Raw genomic sequence first — 23,243 nt, 5'->3', positions numbered from 1 at the left:
ATCAAATTCAAAACTCTCCTCCTGGCTTACAAAACATTTACAAGAACGGCCCCAGCCTACCTGGATTCCCTGATCCAGGTCTACTCCCCTTCACGCCCACTTCGCTCTGCACGTGAGAGACGCCTGGTGCTTCCAGCCCAGCACGACTCGCAGTCTCTAGCCAGACTCTTCTCCTCTGTTGTTCCTAAATGGTGGAACAAACTACCAAACTCTGTGCGTTCTGCTGAGTCCCTCTCTACTTTTAAGAGACAATTGAAGACTCAATTGTTCAGAGAACACCTAGGCACTTAATCCGACTCCACCTTAGGGGTAGAATAAGTCAGGTGGTCCAAAACCCAGCACATATTTAGCACTGGCAAAGTTGAAAAAACAAATACAACAAACAAAAAAACACAAAAGGGGGTCGCTTTGGACAAAAGCGTCTGCTAAATCAAATTGTAGAATTGTAGAATTGTAGATTTGTCGTGGGATTTCCAACCATTAAACTTATTTTTAACAGAGCCTCCACACTAACTAGAGTTTAAAAACCATCACTGAAGAAAAAAGCAGAATTTCCCACAGGCTTTGTCTGGCAATACAGTGGCAGAAACCCTGATCAAATTGGAAAACAATCACTGTAAATCTTGACAGTGACCAATACACACCTGTAATATATTCATCTCCAATTATGGATATCAATATAATGTTCACCATAACTTTCATTCTTGAAACAGTTTGGTGCAGAATGTGAAGTCTGAATAAATGAAAAATACTTTCAGGGTTACACAATCTCTCCCAGAGTTACCGATCCACGACGTCAGGCTTCCTACTCACATGAATTCGGAGTAATTATTCCATGAGAAAAACATTTTACAGAACTCAAATAGGCTTGAAAGTAGCAGAATGAAAAGAAAAAGTTAACAATCCAATCATGAGAACAAAAATGTAACACAATGAAATAACGCAGAATTTCCAACATGGAGAGAGAACAGAGGGCAGTTTTCCACTCACCTTCATCTGAGAACACTCTTTGTTACACAGAGTACAGGTATGTGGAAATATTCTCGGTGAGGCTGCAGCATAGTCATGCATCATGGACGCCGATGGTAGATTCCTGGACACTTCCCCCGTTGCTGCACGCTGGTTGCTGGAAGTTGGCATCTGCATGGGAAGGAAGTTCATGAGGCCTGGCACTGGCTGGGGTAGAGCTGGAGGAGTCACCAAGGGCCGAGGTACACCGACAAACACCGGGGGTAGAATGGAGTGCGAGGTGCTTGAGCTGCTGGGGATGAAAGAAGGTGGAGGAACTAGACGTGGAGCAGGAAACCCTTGAGGCTGCAACGTTTGCCCCATCTGCAATACCGGCTGCTGCTGCTTCACTGGCTGCTGTTGTGCCAGCTGCTTGGGTAGTTGCCCCAGCTGCTTGGGTAGTTGCCCCAGCTGCTTGGGTAGTTGCCCCAGCTGCTTGGGTAGTTGCCCCAGCTGCTTGGGTAGTTGCCCCAGCTGCTTGGGTAGTTGCCCCAGCTGCTTGGGTAGTTGCCCCAGCTGCTTCAGCTGTGGCTCGGACTGCTTCGGCTGCATCTGCTGCTTTTGTATCTGCTCAGTCACCTTTAACCCTTGTCCTTTAGTACTACTCTGATCCTTAGAGCTACTCTTGTCATGACCGTCCACGCGCAGAATTCCAGGTCGGTTTGTATTCCCACCACGAACTAGAGTACCAGATGGTTCGGTTTTTGACACTTGCTGGTTATCTGACTTTAACTCTTTCGTCACTAGGGGATTGGGTATTTCAGTCTTGAAAAGTCTTATATCTGTGTCTTTCTTTGGCATAGGAAAAGAGAAGCTTGTTTGAGAAGTCTGGTCTGGTTGGGTCTTCAATCGTTTAGTTGGATCACTGCTTGGAGGAGTTGCAGAGCTCTGCATAGAACTGTATGAAGAGCTGAGGCTGGCACCAGACGCCCAGTGGTCATGTGAAGGAACCGAGGTACCGCTTTTGTGACTGCCACCACTGTAAGGGTTCATCTGGAACATACTTCCACTGCTACCACTATTTTCTCGACTGTCACTGGTCCTTCCAATCTCATCCCCAACCCCTCCAGTATATTTGCTCGTATGTCCATAGTCAATGACTTTACTTGGCTGAAGAACAGTTGATGACATTTCATTCAGGTGCATCCCTGCTCCTCTGGAACTACTCATGCTTGTGGCGGGTTGGGGTTCAGGGTAGGGTTTGGACTGATCTGCAGTTGTACCTTTTTTGGCCTTCTGGATACGGATTTGGCGCAAGATGAAAGGCAGATTGTCAGGGGTGATCTGGTTTTCAGGGAAAGAAATTAGATGTTCCAAGTCCTCTTTTTCAAGTCCAAAGTGCAGAAGGATGTTAGCAGCTGATTCCGAAGTGTACTTTGGGCGGCTGGACTCTGTCGGGGCAGCAAGTTTGTCTGGACCTGGATAGTCATAGTCACCTAAGCCTGGAATGGACTGCATACCACGTTCTCTTCCACTGGAGGCATCGAACCTACTGTCGTCACTGCTGGGAAAGCTACACGAAGCAGATGTTGAATAAAATCTCGATGAATCATCCTCAGTGGCCCTTTTGTAGTCTTGCAACCAGTCCAAGGAGCTACTGCCACTTTCAACATCAGTGTGTCTTTGCCCTTGAGAGGTTGAGGGCGTCGGATAGGAGATGCCCCCTGTGCTGGAGGAAGCAAACCTGCCTGTTTGAGGGCCAGTAAATCGAGAGTCCTGACTGACAGGTTGATGCCTCACCTCCTCCCTGGCTCTGCTAATATGCATGTCTACAGACCCTTCTATTTCCTCGTCTAATACAGGCCTCCTCTGTTTAGGGATGTACGTCACTGGCAGAGACAGCAGGGATGGGATTGTTCCACCGGAGTTTGCAGAAGTCGCAGAAGAAACTCCAGAAGAGCTGAAGTTGGACCCAGGTCCAAGGTGAGAAGGTGTCCTCCGAGGGTCCCTCTCTGGCGGTACACTGGAGTGTCCATACTGTCCCTGGGAGGAATTTTGGTTCCCAGAGGCATAGGGATTATACAGAGGATGGGACATGGTGTTAGCAATCTTCAGAATGTTCAGAAGACTGATGGCTGCTGCAGTTGGGGAGGGGGGTGTTGTAGATATGTATGGAGCAAGCGTGTTGGAGTTCGCTGTCAAGGTTGCAGCTCGGCCACCAACAGAAAAAGCGTTGTTTATCTGCGCCAATGCAAGTTGAGCTTTCAGATGTGCTAGCTGCAAGGATGCAGCCTGCCGTCCGATCAATAGAGAGGTCCCTGGGAGCCCTCCAACTAGAGGACCTGCTTGTGGCCCTGAAGCAGGGGCACAGTGCTCCAAGTGCAATGAAAAGCTGAAAGGTTAAAGAAAAGACAGGGATTATTTAACAGGACTGGGCTTCAGCGTCTCAGATCGGTGAAATCCATCATCTGGAAGGTGTTGTCTTGATTTTCCCGCTCTGGTGCTTCCTGTCAGATACACATTTAGTCCATCAATATAATTTTATGCTATTCACTAACAAGCATGTAACATATTTAGCGGTAAATGGTTAATAAAAATATTGATACCAGTAATCGGAAAGTGTCTGATATTGGCTTCAGTAATCAGCCAGGCTGATAATTTATTGATCCTAGACAGGTACACTGTAATAAAACACAAAACTGTCGATGCAAGACTAGTACTCAGTTCAGATTGACTTTAGCTCAACCTTAAAAAGCAAATCTCTGACAAATTTAAAAAATGCCATCTTCTTATGTATTAGGAGAACCAATCTGAAACTCCCTCTAATGCAAAACAAACAAAAAAACAGAGCCATTAGGCAATTAAAGTTCACTCTCCATCATCCTCTGCCACACTATTTTTGACCAGATATTTTAAATTTAGATCACGTTATTCCATGGATATCTTATTTCTATGCTTTATCGACTGACTGGTGACTTTCCAGAACTGTAAACTCATGTCTCATCCTACAATCCTGCTATTATTGACTGGGTCGAGCTGTCATCAGGAATGTCTCAGTGAGGGTTTATTTTGCTCCCAATATAATGCTCCTAATATGGCCCTGATACCCAGGGCCATATTCAAACTTAATAGACACTTTAGGTTTTGTAGCTTGGCTGTGGTTCTTGGTATCATTACTTTTTAACACCATAAAGTAGGTACTTCTGTGTTGAGAAGCATTCGTGTTGTGGGGGTTAAGCTAAAGGGCCACCATGACAAAGTCTTTTGAGGCTTCATGATTTCCATGTACTAAATCAAGTGGGGGTAAATTCCCCAGTGGCAGATATCATTTAGAACTTGGTCGATATAATTTTGCGGCCTGTATCATGTGCCTGCAGCTCAGACAGGAATATCAGTGCAAAATCAATAAATATGATACTGAAATGGGCTTAGGTATCTGCAAAAATCAAATATAAAACTACTTTGATCAGGCTTGGGACACAGTTCTTGTAAGCCTTTAAACTCACGGACAGGGCATATTGGATAACGTTTAATATCTCACAAACAAACCCCCAAAAGAATTAAAACAATATGTAAATACAGCATTTATGCTTGTTTTGTGTTTTAACAACTCACTGCACCACAGATCTTAAAAGTGGACTCTGTGGTTCTGTGGTTACATGGTTACATGGTCTTCAAGCTACTGATTGTGGTCACAGTGTCATTCTTGTTTTGCTCGACCTGATGGCTGCCTTTGACACTGTAGACCACCAGATACTCTTGACCCGCTTAGAAAAGTGTGTCGGCATTTGGGGTACTGCATTGGAGTGGCTGAGGTCCTACCTCACTGATCGGGAAATCTGTGTTAGGATAGGCTCCTCTCAGTCAGCAGTGTCCCCTCTAAATTGTGGAGTCCCCCAGGGGTCCATTCTTGGTCCTTTGCTCTTTTCTTTGTATCTCCTTCCTCTCGGAACAATTTTTAGGAAACATGGCATTGCTTTTCATCTGTATGCAGATGATACACAATTGTACATGCCACTGAAGCATGGAAATGGCAATAGTGTAAAACAACTTCTTGACTGTGTTGAGGAAATCAGGGACTGGTTGTCCTTAAATCTCTTGTTTTTAAATGACAGTAAAACGGAAATGACAGTGTTTGAGCCTAGCAGTGGAACCCCGGCTCAGGATGATTTTGGTGCCCTGCGCCAGTATTTTAAGCCGGTGATCACGAATCTGGGTGTAAAATTTGACTGCACCCTCAAACTTGAAGCGCAGGTCAGTTCAGTTGTAAAAACAAGCTTCTTCCAAATCCGACAACTGGCTAAAATTAAGCCTATTCTGTCTCCGAAGCATTTTGAAATATTAATTCATGCTTTTGTGACCAACCGTCTTGATTATTGTAATGCGCTGTATGTCGGTCTTGAAGAAAAACTCTTGTATCGTCTACAGTTGGTACAAAATGCAACAGCTCGACTCTTGACTGGGACTAAAAAGAGGGAGCACGTAACTCCTATCCTGAAGTCTTTGCATTGGCTTCCCGTACGCTACAGAATTGATTTTAAAATTCTTTTGTTTTTAAAAGCCTTCATGGCCTTGCACCACAATATCTGACTGAGCTGGTGCAGCCCTATGTACCAGCATATTCCCTCAGATCAGCTGATCTTTCATTGCTGGTGACCCCAAAGTCAAACAAGAGAAGGAGAGGTGCTCAGTCTTTTTCTGTCGCTGGTCCTATTTTATGGAATGCACTACCTTTGCACCTTAGACAGATCGATTCACTGCCTGTTTTTAAATCAGCTCTTAAAACACATCTTTTTACTTTAGCTTTTAATTCACTCTAAGTTGTAATTTTATACCTGTTTTTATTTTTTTGCTTATTGCTTTTTAATGTCTTATATATTTTATGTGTGTACTGCACTTTGGTCAACTGTGTTGTTTTGTAAAGTGCATTATAAATAAAGTTGGATTGGATTGGATTGGTTGATGCAAGTAATTGTTTTAAAATTATAATAATGTTCTGATTAAATGCTCTTTATGATCTCAAACTACTGTATAACTGTGAATTCATACTACCCAGTGAACTCAGTAAGTCTCCGTGGTTAACTCTGGGCATGAAAATATCCAAGTTGGTTTTGCAAACAGCAGGTTGAAACTGATAATCCCACTGCAAATCAAACATCTGGTAACTCATGGTAATGTAAACCATTTATGTGCCTGTATAAAAGATAAACTGTTTCCCATATTACCAGTCATTTGGTCAGACTGTGCTCTGTTCATGCTGACTCCTTCCCACGAGTTAAACTTTGCTTTGACTTGAGAAACGAGTTTGACCATTAATTTTGAGAAGTTAGGACTCCACTGAAGAATCTTCCTGACAGTAATACTCATACAGAAAGGACTGAGTTGATGATGCTGCAGTAACATGACAATTAGCCAAGCTATATTTCAGCAATTGTAAGATTATCTTTTAGAAAACAAAGTTTTTGTAAGACTAGTGCTGACCACACACACGAATAAAAATATTGCCTGGAATGAGATTAATGACAAAATGTTTTTATTCATACAAGTCCTGCATTCACAATCAGCACAATAACATTTTAGATAGATCCCTGGAAACATGGGCCATATATTCACACCATCTGACCAATCAGAAGAAGCCCCAGCTAGACATCAGCTGCCCCCAGATCAGCTGGGGGGCAGCTGATGGCTTCCACAGCAATCCCAACAGACTTATTCTACAAAGGGGTTGAAAAAATTTTGTAGCAGATATGTCTTCAAGACAGAGGCCTGAAGGAAGTTCTACATCTACGGAGAACGGAAGAGCACTAAAACGAGAGTTCAGTCGACACCTCTGAACTGTTCTTAGACTTTGTTGAGACCCAACTGTAAACAAGCAAGTGACTTATCTACCAAAATATGGGAAAGCGCTTCAGTATACACAGTTAGGGTGACGAGAAATTTTTGGATAAACTCTCTGAGCGTTAAAGTAGCGTCACATCATAGAAAAGAAAAGTTGACAATGTACCAGCGGCTTGTGTTTTTGGTAATGTTGATGCTCCCCGTGTTTGGCGAGCCAAGAAAAGCTTTCCACCCCAGCGGACACTAAACGTGTTCTATTCGAGAAGATACTTATGCTGTAATGATGCTGAAAAAATGTTTTATACACACTTTATCCCTGAGGCCAGTCAGAGACCTTATGGGAAGTTAGAGCCACATTTAAAGAGAAAATGACAAGAAAGCAACTTCCTAACCCAATTCATTTGTACTATATGACACAATACTGGCCAATTAAGCTCTTTGACTCCTCTTACTTGGGTCAGCGTTGTGCCATAAAGTAATATTCTGTCAAATTTATATTGCCTAGTTTATATACATCCACAGCTGCTTTAATCTTGGTCAAACAACTATGATTAAAATGCCTATTTTGCAAATATGCTTATGCCTCTGCATTACTTTCCCTGTTCTGTGGCATTGATTATAACTAATCTAGGTCTTTTAACCTGTCGAAATAGCCTCATAAAGAACCAATTGGGATATATACCATCCTTTGATAATGATAATTACAATCTAGACCAGGAGTGTCAAACTCATCTTAGTCCAGGTTCCACATTCATCCCAATTTGATCTCCAGTGGACCAGACCAGTAAAATCACAGCATAATAACCTACAAATAACTAGGGCTGAACCCGAATATCCAAATATTCGTTCGCTACGGCGGTATCCGGATATTAATTTTGGTATCCGAATATTCGCCCGCCCGCGCCCGGGTTAGGCCCGCAGACGGCATGTTGGACACCCCTGGTCTAAACAATAAATAGCTTTACTCAGTGGCAGCTGGCCAATAGAGGGCACTCGGGCGCCGCCCCCCGGTGTTTTTTAGTTTTCATTTTTAAAATAAATATTTTTTTAAAATAAACAATAATCAGTTATTATTAGCACCATGCATGTTTAAATTCGCAATTACATGTCATGTACAAAATATTAAATAGAATTTTCGGGGAAACTAGTTTCCTGCTCATCTCTGCTGAGCTGCTGGGGCGCCAGAGAAATCGCCCCTTTAGTGCGGCAGAGCAGCCAATGACCGACAAGAGATTCGACATCGCAACAGAAATTTATCCAATCAGCGACGTCGATACCCAGTGGGGCAAAATCGATTTCGCCCCAAGCCAAGTGAGCATGCGTGAGTGCGGTGGGTAACTGTGACACTGACACTGTCACAGTGACAAGAGGAAGGCTTGGCTAGCTGGATCTCGTCATGCAAATGCTTTATATTGCTTCCCGTGTTTGCTCTATAAAACGGCTGGGACAGACACGGCATGGACTGTTTCAGGAGTAAGAGATATGAAACATTTATCCGAGAAAATAAAGAAACACGAGAGTAGGAGGGCACATATGGAGAACACCGTTAAGCTAACGATGCTAGGCAAGGCTAACATCGCGACGCAGCTAGATGAAGAGATGAAGAGTGACACACAGTTACACACTGAACTGTTCTGAAGTGGCCTCCAATGAGCCCTGATCTGAATTCTACTGAACATCTGTGGAAGCAGCTGAAACATGCAGTCTGGAGAAGGACAGCCTTCACACCTGAGACAGCTGGAGCAGTTTGCTCACCAGGAGTCCACACGTGCAGAAGTCTCACTGAGAGTTACACAAATCACCTGACTGCAGTGACTGCTTTAAAAGGTTATACAACAAAATATTAAGTTAAGGGTACCATCATTTTTGTCCAGGCCTGTTTCATATTCATGCAAAGTAATCTTCAACAGAAGAGTACTGTCTGTCTGTAAACACACATTTATTCCCTTGACCAGATTTTTCTTTGTATAAAGTTGACTTTAGCACATCATCCAGCAATGTATTGCACTGAGTAATTTGTGGATATTTAGTCTAAATAGTGTTTCTTATGTAATCTGCTCATCATTTTCTGGCTTCTTCACTGAAATGTTGAAATCATCCAAATTGTTGCAGATTGTATTTTTCTTTGTCTGCTAATTGAAAAATCACTTAATTGTTGCAGTTCTGATCAGTTAGTAACATTTAGCTTTATCATAAATTACTGTACAGCATTTTTCTGTTCTAGTATTAATTTCTTAATATACTTAACTCTTAACATAATACTTGAGTCGTCAGTTCAACACTAATGCACTGTTTCATGAGCTCAGCTGTATATATAATTTATTGCCAAAATTGTGGTTACGCAATATGTTGTGCATGTTTTGTGCAAAAATGCCTCGAGTTATTAATATTGGCATTAAATAATTATTATTTCACAGAGCACTGATATCCTGCCGTTTCTGTTCAGTTGTATCGGGATGGTTACTGAAACTGACTTGATGTGGCACAGACCCACCTACAATATTTTTCACCAGCCGCCACTGGCTTTACTATAAACTCAGAATATCTGCATTCTATGACCTATTTGACCAACAGGACCTATTTGATGCCTAAATCTCTTTTCCGGACCTATGAAGTGTGTTTAGCAGCTGAATGTTTCTCTATCTGTTCCAGTAGCTGCTAGCTGTTAGCCTCCAGGGGCTCGGCTATAACCTGACAACATTAACAAGCACCGAACATGACTGGAAGCTAATGCGTGTCGTTCCGTGTTAATAAAATCACCACCATTCTTTACATACCGCCCGTTATTTGTGTGTTTCTGACATCTTTCTGGCGATCAAACGTTTCTCCGGGTAGGTTTCTTGCAGCCGAACGAGGTAGCTTCTCAAACTGTTAGCACGTAGGGGCCGTGACGTCTGACGTACGACTCCAGGATGGCGAGCGGCTTTCAGAGTAAAAGCACGAAAATAGGACATCTTGTCTTGTGAAAATCCATTCTTGTTTTATTTGTTATTAATTCTTCTTGTGCACAGACTTAGTGTATTCAGTCTGTTAATCATATTTCAGTGACAAAAAAAACACAGAAATCTTAATATTTCCTTTAGTTTGCATGAAGTAACAGACTGAGTGTTTCTGGGTTTTATTTTCTTATTTAAAAAGCAGGACAAGTGTTTTTATTATTTTACCACAGGGTGGAGCCACTGTAACAGCAGCTCAGTGCATATTTAAAGCTCCCAGTGGGTCAGGATGAATTTAATCAGTGTGAACCTCCATCCATCCATCCATCCATCCTCTATACACAGCTTTATCCTCACTGGGGTCGCGAGAGGTGCTGGAGTCTATCCCAGCTGACTCGGGCGAAGGCAGGGGACACCCTGGACAGGTCACCAGTCTGTCACAGGGCTACATATACAGACGAACAATCACACTCACACCTACGGACAATTTAGAGTAATCAATTAACGTCAGCATGTTGTTGGACTGTGGGAGGAAGCCGGAGTACCCGGAGAAAACCCACGCATGCACAGGGAGAACATGCAAACTCCATGCAGAAAGATCCCAGGCCCAGGCCGGGATTTGAACCGGGGATCTTCTTGCTGCAAGGCGAAAGTGCTAACCACTACAGCCTCCTGGTCTAAACAATAAATAGCTTTACTATAAACTCAGAATATTTGCGTTCTGTGACCTATTTGACCAACAGGACCTATTTGATGCCTAAATCTCTTTTCGGGGCCTATAAAGTGTGTTTAGCAGCTGAATGTTTCTCGATCTGCGCCAGTAGCTGCTAGCTGTTAGCCTCCAGGGGCTCGGCTATAACCTGACAACATTAACCGGCTCCACAAGCACCGAACACGGCTGGAAGCTAATGCGTATAGTTCCATGTTAATAAAATCACCGTCATTCTTTACATACCGCCCGTTATTTGTGTGTTTCTGACATCTTTCTGGCGATCAAACGTCTCTCCGGGTTGGTTTTCTGGCCGCCAAACGCAATGACGTATATATTGGCCGAACGAGTTAGCTTCTCAAACTGTTAGCACGTAGGGGCCGTGACGTCATGACGTACGACTCCAGGATGGCGAGCCGCTTTCAGAGTAAAAGCAGGAAAATAGGACATTTTGTCTTGTGAAAATCCATTCTTGTTTTAATTGTTATTCTTCTTCTTGTGCACAGACTTAGTGTATTCAGTCTGTTAATCATATTTCAGTGACAAACAACCACAGAAATCTTAATATTTCTTTTAGTTTGCATGAAGTAACAGACTGAGTGTTTCTGGATTTTATTTTGTTATTTAAAAAGCAGGACAAGTGTTTTCATTATTTTACCACAGGGTGGAGCCACTGTAACAGCAGTTCAATACATATTTAAAGCTCCCAGTGGGTCAGGATGGATTTAATCTGTGTGAACCTCCGTCTCTAAAACATAGTCTGAAATATAGATATGAGTTCTTTATGTATTTTCATTTCTGAGCCTCAGAACTTCATCAGTCCAGCAGATATAACCATGACATTTAGGAGGAGAAACACATCTGAGTTCTGGTAAAAACTGACACCAGATCAGTTTTACGTCCATCCAGCTGTCACAATCTGAAGAATAAATCTGTTAACTGTTCGTTTTCTCTATAACCAAGTTTGTATACTCTGTAAGCAAACAACCAACCAAAACTGCAGCAGTTCAATGACATAGAAACAACTAGACAAGCCCCCAGTAGAGGGCAGAACCACACCTATGCATGATACTCTGTATCAATTTTGATCATCCTACGTATCTCCCTTCCTACTTGATCTGCTGACCTGTAACTCCACAACTGAGCAGGGGACCTTAGACTGATCTTCAGTGCCAAGTTTGATTATCCTGACTTCAGCACTTGCAGAGATGTCTGAACGGACATACCCCGCCACATACATACATACATACTTACCCAGCCAGATACCGAAGCGAATGCAGTAACCCCAATGACGTTCGTCAGGCGTGGTTAATCATTGGTACCCTGGATGTGTTTCTGTTTCAATTTGGCCAAAACTATTTAACAACTGTCCAAAATGTCTCATAATTTGTCCAAAATTAAAGCTAAAAACAGTCAGCAAGGAGCTAAACATTGTTCACAATGCCTCAAACTGATCCAAACTGGCTCCAAAGCTTTCCAAAACAACTAAAGTGGTCAAAAGTGACTCAAAAATGCTTCAAAATGGCATAAGCCTTTTCTGAACGTGACTCCAAATTTTGCAGTACATTTTAGAGTCAACTTTGAGCATCAGTATTATGGGATGAATCACAGTTAGAACAGTAAAACTGCAGCAGTTTAATGTCTATGACATAGAGTCCTAAAAATCTACCAGAGAAAGCTGTAAAAAGTGGGTGAACTGAGATGTTTTTTCCAGTGTGTGTCCTCCTTTAGTCTACTTACACTTTCATTTCTAGCAGATAAAGTTACTGAAGCCCTGAGAACAAAGCAATAAACCTTTTGTTCCTGCGAATAAAAATGAGAATCAGTCAGGATTTTGAGGATCTAAGGAGACAAACACCTCATCTTACTCCTCATTTCTGCTCAGTAACAGTCAGAGAGCACTGATACGAGCTGCAAGTCTTTGATAATGAACGGCTGTTGACTTTACAGACTGTTGAATCAACAGTTTATCAGAAGGTGATGATGAATATTTTCATTAAAGGATGTTTCTCTGTTGGGTATTGCAGCAAATTACTAATATATCCCCTTTATCCCCTCCCCGGGACCGCAGGGCTTAACACCCCTCTGCAACCCAACAGCTGACTGGCAGCGCTGGGAGAGGACGGCGGGCCAAAACAAGTCCGGTTTTATTTTCAGCTGTCATCGCTACCCTGATGGAGGCTCATGGCAGTGACCTCACCGCCGAGCGCACACGCATGGACACGCTGGCATGTGTGGAGACATCAGATCAGTTCTACAGCCACTGCAGGGGTCCCAACAGAAACACTGAGAGAATTCATTCTGCCCACAACCAACATAGAGCAGACATTAGAAAACAGCTTTTCTCGATTAGAGTATGTCTATCAGATGATCCTGGTGTCTTCTGTGAGTAAAAATGCTCCTTTTATTGTCTAGAACTTGTTCTGACCAACCACCTATCACACATGCTGATATGAGCCTTGAAAGTTTACCCAGAATGCACTGCCTAAAAACACTAAAACTTCTTCAAAGTGACTCAAGATTTGTCCAAAATGACTTAAAATATGTCTAACATGAAAAAAACATCCAAAAAAGTCATCCAGTTCTTGTCCAAAATGACAAAAAAATCTCTAAAATGACTAAAAAAGTGTCTAAAATGATCAAAAACTCAACCAAATTTGTCCAAAATGACCAAAGTCTGGTCTAAAAAGACAAAAATGTCTTTAAAGTGACCCAAGATTTGCCCAAAATGACCCAAAACCTGTCCAAGCTGACTAAACTTTACTCCAGATTTGTCCAAAATTACTAAAAATGTGTCCAACATGACATAAACTTCTCAAAAACGACTTCAAATTTGTCAAAAATGATTCAGTTCCTGTCCAAAATGATCAAAAATTTCTTTAAAATGAATAGTGAAGAGGGGTTTTCAGGAAAATGCACAAATTGGAAAAATATTTTATGTTTTCCTTCAACTACATTTGTCCAAAATGACCCAATTCTTGTCTCTAAAGACAAAAATTCGAAAGTGACTCAAAAATTGTCCAAAATGACTGAAAACCAGAGAAAATGAATCGTGTCTATACGATGATCCTGGTGTCTTCTGTGTGTAAAATGCTCCTTTCATTGTCTAGAACTTGTTCTGACCAACCACCTATCACACATGCTGATATGAGCCTTAAAGTTTACCCACAATGCACTTTGTAAAGTTTGGTTTCAGCTTTTACCAGAACTCAGATGTGTTTTTCCTCCTAAATGTCATGTGTCTATCTGCTGGAGTTTGGATGTGGACCCCCCTCTGTGGACTGGATACAGACAGTCAATGTGGTGAGCTCCGCTGTCCACAGGGAGTGATTTGGGCTTCAGCATAAACAGCTTTAACTTGTGTTAAAAGAAGCTCTGGCAGAGACTACCGGGGAACATCACCGTGATGGCTGTGCTGTGAGGGAGCTCCCGATTGAACCAAAGCAATTCATATGCCACCCCTCTATAACGAAGAAAATTGAAGATTCCTATCGAAGACAACATAGAGGGGGAGAGAAATACACCAAAATATAGTGTCCAGAAGAGCATTTGAGTGAAATACTCCGAAATTGAGTAGTGCTACATTAGCTGCTAAGGCTATTTCCACGAGCGCAAAGCTAACTGGCTAACTAACCAACCAGCCAAGCTAACCTGTAGCATGGCCGAAAGCGAGCAACTCTTAAAAGAGCTGAGAGACTTTCGCCAAGAAAACAATGAAAAGCTTAGCAGCATCAAAGAAGACATTGCGAAAGTGAACAACAGGATAGAAGAAGCAGAGGAGAGGATTGAAAAGACGGAGGAGAGGATGCTAAATGTGGAAGAGGTCGTAACTGAGCTCGTGCGGTCCCACATGAAGCTAGTGGACAAGGTAACTGAATTTGAGAGCCAGTCTAGGAGGCAGAACATCAGGATTTACGGTGTTCCCGAAGAATCGGAACGAGAAGCCTCAACTATCATTGGTTTCGTTGAAAAACTTTTACGTGATGGTTTACAAATAGACCAAACAGAGGATATTGGTATCGAACGGGCACACCGATCCCTGGGCCCCCCACCCCCTAGTGGGGCCTCTCCCCGTTCCATCCTGGTGAGGTTTTTGAGCCTCAAAACAAAAGAAAGGATTCTCCGTAAGGCTTGGCAACAAAGAGGCATTACCTGGAATGAAAAACGCATAACACTTGACAACGATTACCCTCCTCTTATCCTGAAAAAAAGACGAGAATACTCAGACATTCGTAAGACTTTAAAAGATAACCAGATCCAGTTCCAAACGCTCTTTCCCGCAAGGCTCAGGGTGAAATACGCTGATGGGGAAAAGACCTACCACACCGCCAGAGAAGCAAGTGAGGACATGTCCCGAAAAGGCTTTCCTGTCGCCGTTATCATGCCACCGGAGAATACCGTGGAGCAGTTGAAGGAGCTGACCTGGAGCAGAGTAGCCAGAGGAAACGGGCGCACAACAGTAACTTCAAGGCAGACCCAGAGCTACAAAGAGAAGCTGAGAGCCTTCAGGAGACACACTGCAGGGGCTTCTGGAGACTGAGGTTTTCTTTACAATATTTTCAAATAACACTCATGACTCTCTATTTGTAAAATAATTAAAGTTTAAGGATAATGTTATTTTTGGTGTAAAACACAATGTAAAGTATGGTTCGATGGGGGTGTAATCTCTTGCTGCATAGTTCTCAGCTAATAAGGGCCCCCATCATCTGATGTGGACTTTGCCTTTAGAGGCCCAAGAGGGTTTGCCTCAAAAACCCCTACCTTGGAAGTCAGCTCTTCATAATTTTAGTTCTTTATGTTTTTATCTTGTAAGTTCATCTTTTGTTCTGGGTTTATTGTTCATGTTGAGGAGCAGGGAACACTTGTGCATTATTGTTTGTAACTATAAGACATGTGTTGCAGAAATATAAAGCTTATTACAGTAAATATTAATGGCTTGCACAATCCAGTAAAGAGGTGGAAAGCTCTGTCTAATCTTAAGAAAGATAAAGCAGATATAGCTTTTATGCAAGAGACCCACCTCACGGACGATGAACACTTAAAGTTGAAAAGAATGGGTTTCAAACATGTGTTTTGCTCTTCACATAGCTCGGGACGGCGGCGAGGCGTGGCGACCCTAATATCTGGGGTACTGAACTATGAGCACTTATTTGACTACAAAGACAAGGAGGGCAGATATGTTATGATAACTGGAAAAATTGAAGGTAATCTTACTACTTTACTTAATGTCTATATCCCTCCCGGGAGCGATTGGTCTCTTTACAGACATATTTTAGAGCTGATATCAACAAAAAGTCAAGGAACATTATTATGCGGTGGAGATTTTAACATTGTTTTAAATAATACACTTGACTCAACAAATAGTAAAGGGGATCGTAAGGGGATCCGAAAAAAGATGCTACATCTTATGGAAGAGTTAGGTATTATAGATGTGTGGAGAGAAAATAACCCCACAAAAAGAGAATATACCCACTATTCCCATCCACACAATGTTTACTCCAGATTAGACTATATTTTTATGTTCAAAAATGATCTAACGTTGGTAAAGAGTTGTGATATTCGACCCTGTGCTATTTCGGACCATAATCCGGTCATTGTCAATGTTAACCTTACTAGTAATAAAAGATCTACACTTTGGAGGATGAATAATACCATTTTAAATCACCCAAAAATTAAAGAGCAACTAAAAGATAACATTAAAGAATTTCTTATATTTAACGATAATAATGAAGTTTCTCCGGGGACCTTATGGGACACACTTAAAGCAGTTATGAGAGGTAAGATTATCAGCATATCCGCCTATCAGAAAAAAGAAAATCAACACAAGCTTGAAAGTTTAGAAGAAAAATTGCTAGAACTTCAAAAAGAGCACTCTAAGACCCTAAAAAAGGAATTAAAGTCCGACATACAAAAATTAAAAAAGGAAATAGACGATATTAATACATTGGCAATACAGAAAAAACTTATATTAACAAAACAGCGATACTACGAAGCTGATGGGAGATCTTTGAAGCTACTTTCATATAAACTGAGGAAACAGCAAGCGGAACGAACAATATATAAAATAAAAAATCCCTTAAATAATAAAATTGAAATTGAACATGAGAAAATAAAACAATGTTTTGAAAACTACTATACAAGCTTGTACTCTCAAACTCAGATGAATAATCACGAACAAATAGATTATTTTTTGGCACAGTTAGATTTACCAAAATTAAAGAATGAACAAAATGATAAGCTTTGTGCTATAATAACTGAAGAGGAAATTCTAGCAGCCATTAAGAGGTTAAAAACTGGCAAGATGGCGGGGGCTGATGGTTTTGGCCCTGAGTGGTACAGGGCTATGGGGACCACCCTGATTCCAACATTGCTCAAAACATTTAACTGGGTGAAGGAAAAGAAAATAACACCAAATTCATGGAATGAAGCAATAATATCCATAATTCCAAAAGAAGGGAAAGATAGATTAGAATGCAGTAATTACCGTCCAATAAGTGTTTTGAATATTGATTACAAATTATTTACATCTATTTTATCAAAACGATTAGAAACAATACTACCATCACTAATACACAATGATCAAACGGGTTTTATAAAACACAGACAAACGCAGGATAATATTAGGAGAGTCTTGAGAATAATACAACATGCCGTTCAACAGAAACAAGAAACCCTAATTATTAGTGTTGATGCGGAAAAGGCTTTTGACTCCGTGAGGTGGACCTTTTTGTACAAGGTACTTGACAAATTCAATTTTCATAAATCAGTAATTGAGATAATTTCTGGATTATACAACAAGCCATCTGCCAGAATAAAAATTAATGGAGACCTCACGGAGTCAATAACTTTACAGAGGGGAAACAGACAGGGATGCAATCTTTCCGCTCTTCTTTTTACTTTGTATATTGAACCGTTAGGCCAGTGGATAAGGCAAAGAAAAGATATCAAAGGTGTAACAGTTACTAATGAAGAGCAAAAACTTGCCTTGTTTGCCGATGATTTACTCTTGACCATAACCCAACCTACACAGACCCTACCCATAATAATAAAAACACTTGAAGAATACGGTACCTTTTCAGGCTATAAAATAAATGTAAATAAGACACAGGTACTAACTTTCAACTACAACCCACCCCAAAATATTAAAGATGAATACAAATGGAGCTGGGATGCAGAGGCGGTAAAGTATTTAGGTATCATACTACATAGAGACCTAACAAAAATGTATGAGGTTAATTATATACCTTTAAACAACAAGTTACAATTAGACTTGAAAAGATGGAACAATGTGCCGTTTCTGGATCTTAACTCTAGAATTGACTCAATAAGGATGACTCTTCTCCCTCAACTGCTGTATTTATTTCAAAGTCTGCCATTTTCAATACCGCAAAAACAATTTGTAGAGTGGGATAGAATGATATCAAGATACATTTGGAGAGGCAAAAAACCCAGAATACAATATAAAACATTACAACTAAAAAAAGACAGTGGGGGTAGAAACCTTCCATGTTTACGTGAATATTTCTATGCTGCCCAGCTGAGGCCACTTGTTTGCGCGTGCTCACCGACTTACACGGCAGGATGGAAAAGCTTAGAAGGGCAAACAATTAAGAATATTCCATTGAAAGCTTTATTATTCGACATTAAATTGCAGCAGAAAACTAACTTTCAAGATGACACAATATCCAACACGATGCTCATGTCATGGAACGAAGTTATTAAATTATGTAAGTTGGAGGGAGATACAAAAATATACAGATGGTGTGCTTATGACTCCGAGTTTACCCCCAATAAATATGACAATAGATTTAAATTTTGGATTTCAAAAGGATTAACAGACTACAACTCCTTTGTTCATAAAGGGGCACTACAATCATTTGAATGTTTAAAACAAAAACATGGACTGGACTCTGAAGATTTCTTCAGATATTTACAGATCAGACACTATTTTAACCAAAACATAAAAAATCAACAGGTTGAAGGATTTTTACAAACATTTATGTCAATAACAAAACCAATTTCCCCTACCAAAATCATATCTAAATTATATGACAGCATCCTGGTGGGTAAAGGAGGGAACACATATTACGTAAAGAAGAAATGGGAAACAGAAGGAAGAATTAATATTACGGAAGAGGAATGGACTTACATATGTCAGACTCAGTGGACCACGACTGGGTCGAATATTTGGCGTGAATTCGAATGGAAAAACACAATGAGATTTTTTGTTACACCAGCCCAGAAAAGGTACCAGGGAATAGGAGATACCTGCTGGAGATGCAACAAGAATACAGCCAACCACTTTCATATATTTTGGGAATGTGCGGTTATACAAGAATACTGGTTGGACATTCATCAGCACTTGCAAAATATATTTAATATTGTTTTTCCCCCATCTTTTACTACAATGTACCTGGGTAAAGTAGACCTTCAAACAATTGGCAAAAAGGACAGAAAACTCATCAATATTCTGTTGACGGCGAGCAAAAAAAATATTACAAGAAAGTGGCTCAAACCTGAAAGACCAACAATAGAGAGTTGGATTGATGTCGTGAAAGACATTTTTATTATGGAGAAGATTTCATCTACCCTCAAATTACAACTGGACAAATTTTACTCAATGTGGTCCAAATGGACAGAATATGTAAAGCCTGTAAGATCTGATTTTGCTTAACGTAAACACATATACCACTGTTTGTCATGATATGTCAATGAATGGGTTCCCTTGCTCCTCTATTTGGTAGTTATATATTATGTTCTTCTGTATAAAATGGAAAAGCAAAACTGCTGGAAACATATCCATTGTATCTTGAATGTAAACTATAAATGTGCTTTTCAATAAACTATAAATTTGAAAAAAAAAAAAAAAGAAGCTCTGGCACTGAGGAGAACTGCTTGAGGTCAGAAAAACCTCTCATTATAACTTTCATTAATGGAAGTCGTTGCTAACGCGATCTGCAGTATCTGCCTATCCATCCCTCAAAGACGAGGTCAGGTTTTCTCAAAGAATCTGGATAATTCCAGCTGGAAGAAACCCGAGTCCCCGTCGGTGACGACGGACGGGAAGTGCTGCCAAGTCTGACGAGGAATGTGAAATCTTAAATTAGTATCTGAGCATCTCCAACCCTGGGTATCTGTCCAGAAGAAACACTGATTGGATTTCCTCGCCATGTGGGCAGTGGAGACGCTCTGAGGAATGTTTAGGAGTCCCAACATGACGAGGTGGCTGCAACAAAGAGCCTGTTTTACTGGGGAGTCCGATTATTAATGTATTTAATTTGGATGGAACATTAATATGATGACTTTGGCTGGTCTTGTGTCGCTAGTTGGAGCCAGCAGATTACACTGTGAAGGATTTAGAGGGGATTTGTTAGTATAACAGTCAAAATTGTGGTAGAATTTGTTTCAAATCAACTAAAAAATCAACTCAATCAATCCTAACGAATCCATACAGAGGTCTACCTTCATACTATGAATATTTCCAGAGTTCCAGGTCCTTGGAGTCCACAGAGGTGGGTCCAGATTTATCACTTTTTAATGGACTTTTTCCATCATTTCTGATCCTCAGAACTGCATCAGTCCAGCAGATAGAACCAGGACATTTAGGAGGAGAAACATCTGAGTTCTGATAGAAACTGCAATCACCACAAAAAGGCTACAACTACCAGAAATAGATGCAAAATCAACACAAATAGATGCAAAATCACCGCAAAAAGACCTCAAATCACCACATAAAGAGGTAAATATCCCACAAGGAAACTTTCACAGAAAGATGCAAAATCACCACTAAAAGAAGCAAAATGACCCCAAAGAACATCTGGTTCTGCATCTGCAGTAACTTTATCAATGATCAGAGTTCTACCTTCATCCTGTGAATATTTCCAGAGTTCCAGGTCCTTGAAGTCCGTAGAGGTGGGTCCAAATGTACACTTTTTAATGTATTTTTTAATCATTTCCAAACCTCATAACTTCACCAGTTCATCAGTTTTCACATGGACTTCATAGCGTTTGGCATCTTTTTAAGACAGACAGACAAAGATGGGCATACGTTTATATTTTATATCCAGAGCTAAAACATCTTCTCTGAGAGCGGTTCTTATTGTCTTTTCCGGGCCACGTACAGCAGATAGACTAGAATTTGGACGGTTTCTGTCGAAGGACCTGTAGCTCTGAAAATATTCACAGTATGAAGGTAGAACTTTAAATCTACTGAAGTTAGTGTCGATGAATAATCAGCTGATTCTGAGGAGGTCAGGTTTTTGTTATTTTTGTGTTTTCTTGTCTTGTTTGTGTTCTTTATCTATTTATTTAGTTGTTTTGGTTTTCACATTTACCATTTTTGTCCTGGTATTTTCATTTGTCGCTTTCTAACTTTTAAATCTCTGTGTTTTGTTTCGTGTCATTTGTCTCATTTTTTGTCATTTTGTTTCTAATTTTTGTAATATTTTGTCTTGTTTTTCTATTTTTTGTCAGATTTTTGTCATTTGTCTCATATTTCTGTTTTGTTTCTCATTTTTGTCATTTTGTGTTATCTTTGTCTCTTTTTTGCTTTGTTTCGTGTCATTTGTCTCATTTTTTCTGTAATATTTTGTCTTGTTTTTCTATTTTTTGTCTTTTTTGTCAGATTTTTGTCATTTGTCTCACATTTTTGTTGTTTTGTTTCTCATTTTTGTCGTTTTGTGCTATCTTCGTCTCTTTTTTTTGCTTTGTTCTGTGTCATTTGTCTAATTTTTTGTCATCTTCTGTCTTGTTTCTGTAATATTTATCCCCTGCCTTATCCCCCGCCTCCACGAAGTAGAAAAGGAGGATATAGGTTTGGCCTCTGTCCGTCCGTCCGAGATGAAGGGGACAGCTTTTCTCAGAAACTGCTACAGCTAGGATTACGAAATTTAGTGTGCAGCTTCACACCATGGACACCTTGATGAAGTTCGAAAATGAGACCTGTGCGATAATATTTAACAGAGTTATGGCCCTTTATCACTATTTTGGATATAGACTCATAGACATCACATGTGGCGGGGGATATTGATGACCATGTCGTCTTGTTGTCTTGTTCTTGTTGTTTTTTCATTCTCTGCTGGTCCACATTTACATCCTTCACCCAGCATGCCCTGCTCTGATCGGCTGCTCTCGGTCATGTGATGGGGGTGTGTGGTTACCTCAGTGACAGACAGGCGTGTTGAAATGATCACCCACGGTAACGGACACCGGGCGAACCCTGCCGTGTGCTTGTCAGGACCATAAATCTGTCCTCTGGCAGCTTAACGAAGAACCGCTGAGGTGTTTGACTTAATGTTCTGTTGGTTTGTTCCTTCGTTCGTTCTTAATCCGTCACATTAGAGTCAATCTGCACCGTAAAAAATGAACTAATGGTCTGGACATATAATGTTCTTTAACGATTTACTGTCACTTTACAGAGTTCATATGTTTTGCTCAATAATAAATAATAATAAAATGTACAGAAAAAGATGAAATTCATAAACAAGCCAAAACAAAAGAAGTCCTACTGGTATCTGCTGTTATTTTTAGGATTTCACATCATTTCACAGTTCTGAACATGTTTTCACACACGTTTTCACAGGTTGAGTTTCTCAACCTGAATAACTGTAATAAAACATTCTGAATGTAAATTATAATCAAGGGGAAACAATCATCACTGGGCAGCTTTAGATATTCCTGTTGCTTTAGTGACAGAAGCATGCAGGAAACACTGTGGACTGAAAGCTGAAAACACGCTGACCTTGCAGCGGTCACACATTTATCCTACACTCTCCCCATATGACCAAACACCTCGTAAATGTCTGGGAGGGTTTGGCTTTTTGGAATCTGACGGGTGTGATTGTCCCAACAGGTGGATTTAAGAGTGCAGCTGCTGAGTTTGATTCATTTCGTCTCACTTTTCGTGTCTTTTTCCTGCTGCTGGGTGTTATTTCATGTCTCTTTAATGTCTTTTGCAGAGTTCACACCGGCGTTTCTCAGCGTCCCGTTCCCCGCCTGTGCACCGTTAACACTTCAATGTGGCGATCAGGTTTAACAGGTTTAAGTTTAGCACCACACATTAGAGACCTGGAGGTCCTTTGTTCTCAGAGCCTCAGACAACATTACAACGGTCTAATAATAATAACAATAATAATAACGATAATAACAGCTTCAAGTTACAAATGAGCTGAACAGAGATCAAACATCGGATCATGGTGAGCAGGAGGTTTACATCTGGTGTTCTCTTCTGCAGCTACTTCTGACCGGTTGGAGCTTTGGTAATGAAAAATTAGCAGATTTATCCTTCAGTTTTTATTTGTTGCTCCATCAAGGGGTGTAGTCTGTCTGTCTGTCAGCAACGTTACTCAAAAACAGACTAACGGATTTGGGTTCATGAAGACGTCTTCAAGAACCTACAAGAGGTTCAACTGCACTTCTCTGGCAGGTTCATCCAAGATGAGAGGTGGAATGTCTTCAAGAACCTACCAGAGAAGTCCAAACAACAACCCTGTTGTATCTCTACAAATGACGATGAAATTTTCAGTGAAGCTCAGAAATGACTCAAGGACCAAGTGATCAGATTCTGGCAGTGATGCAGCTTATAGTCTGGATCCATGGATTAGTTAAAGATTTCTGCATCATTGTGAGATAGCAGCATGGCGTCACTGTAACCATGACAACCAGTGAACACGACATCAGCTGATTGTGATCCTACTACAAATCCACCTCTGAGGACTTATCAGGACTTATCCATCAGAAATGATCCAAGGAACAGCTGATTAAACTGTGGGGGTGTTTCTGATTCGCCCGCTACATATTTAGGTCACGTGATC

General features: G+C 40.8%; 1 protein-coding gene across 3 annotated transcripts in view; it reads right to left on the bottom strand.

Moving 5' to 3' along the window:
• LOC110971259 (uncharacterized) overlaps window positions 1–10,809 on the bottom strand; it is a 42,784-nt gene extending 31,975 nt beyond the window's left edge. Inside the window, exons 1-2 of one of the 3 annotated variants that reach the window (XM_051943971.1) lie at window positions 10,678–10,809; window positions 991–3,340 (exon numbers count right to left, since the gene is read on the bottom strand). In XM_051943971.1, the coding sequence (XP_051799931.1) occupies window positions 991–3,045 (2,055 nt within the window). In that variant the 5' untranslated portion in view covers window positions 3,046–3,340; window positions 10,678–10,809. The other 2 variants (XM_051943972.1, XM_051943973.1) reach the window with 2 other exon arrangements.
• Between the last annotated feature and the right edge of the window lie 12,434 nt (window positions 10,810–23,243).

Source organism: Acanthochromis polyacanthus, chromosome 23 (assembly GCF_021347895.1).
Source record: "Acanthochromis polyacanthus isolate Apoly-LR-REF ecotype Palm Island chromosome 23, KAUST_Apoly_ChrSc, whole genome shotgun sequence".
Taxonomy (NCBI): Eukaryota; Metazoa; Chordata; class Actinopteri; family Pomacentridae; genus Acanthochromis; species Acanthochromis polyacanthus.
This window is presented reverse-complemented; position numbering and strand designations above follow the sequence as displayed.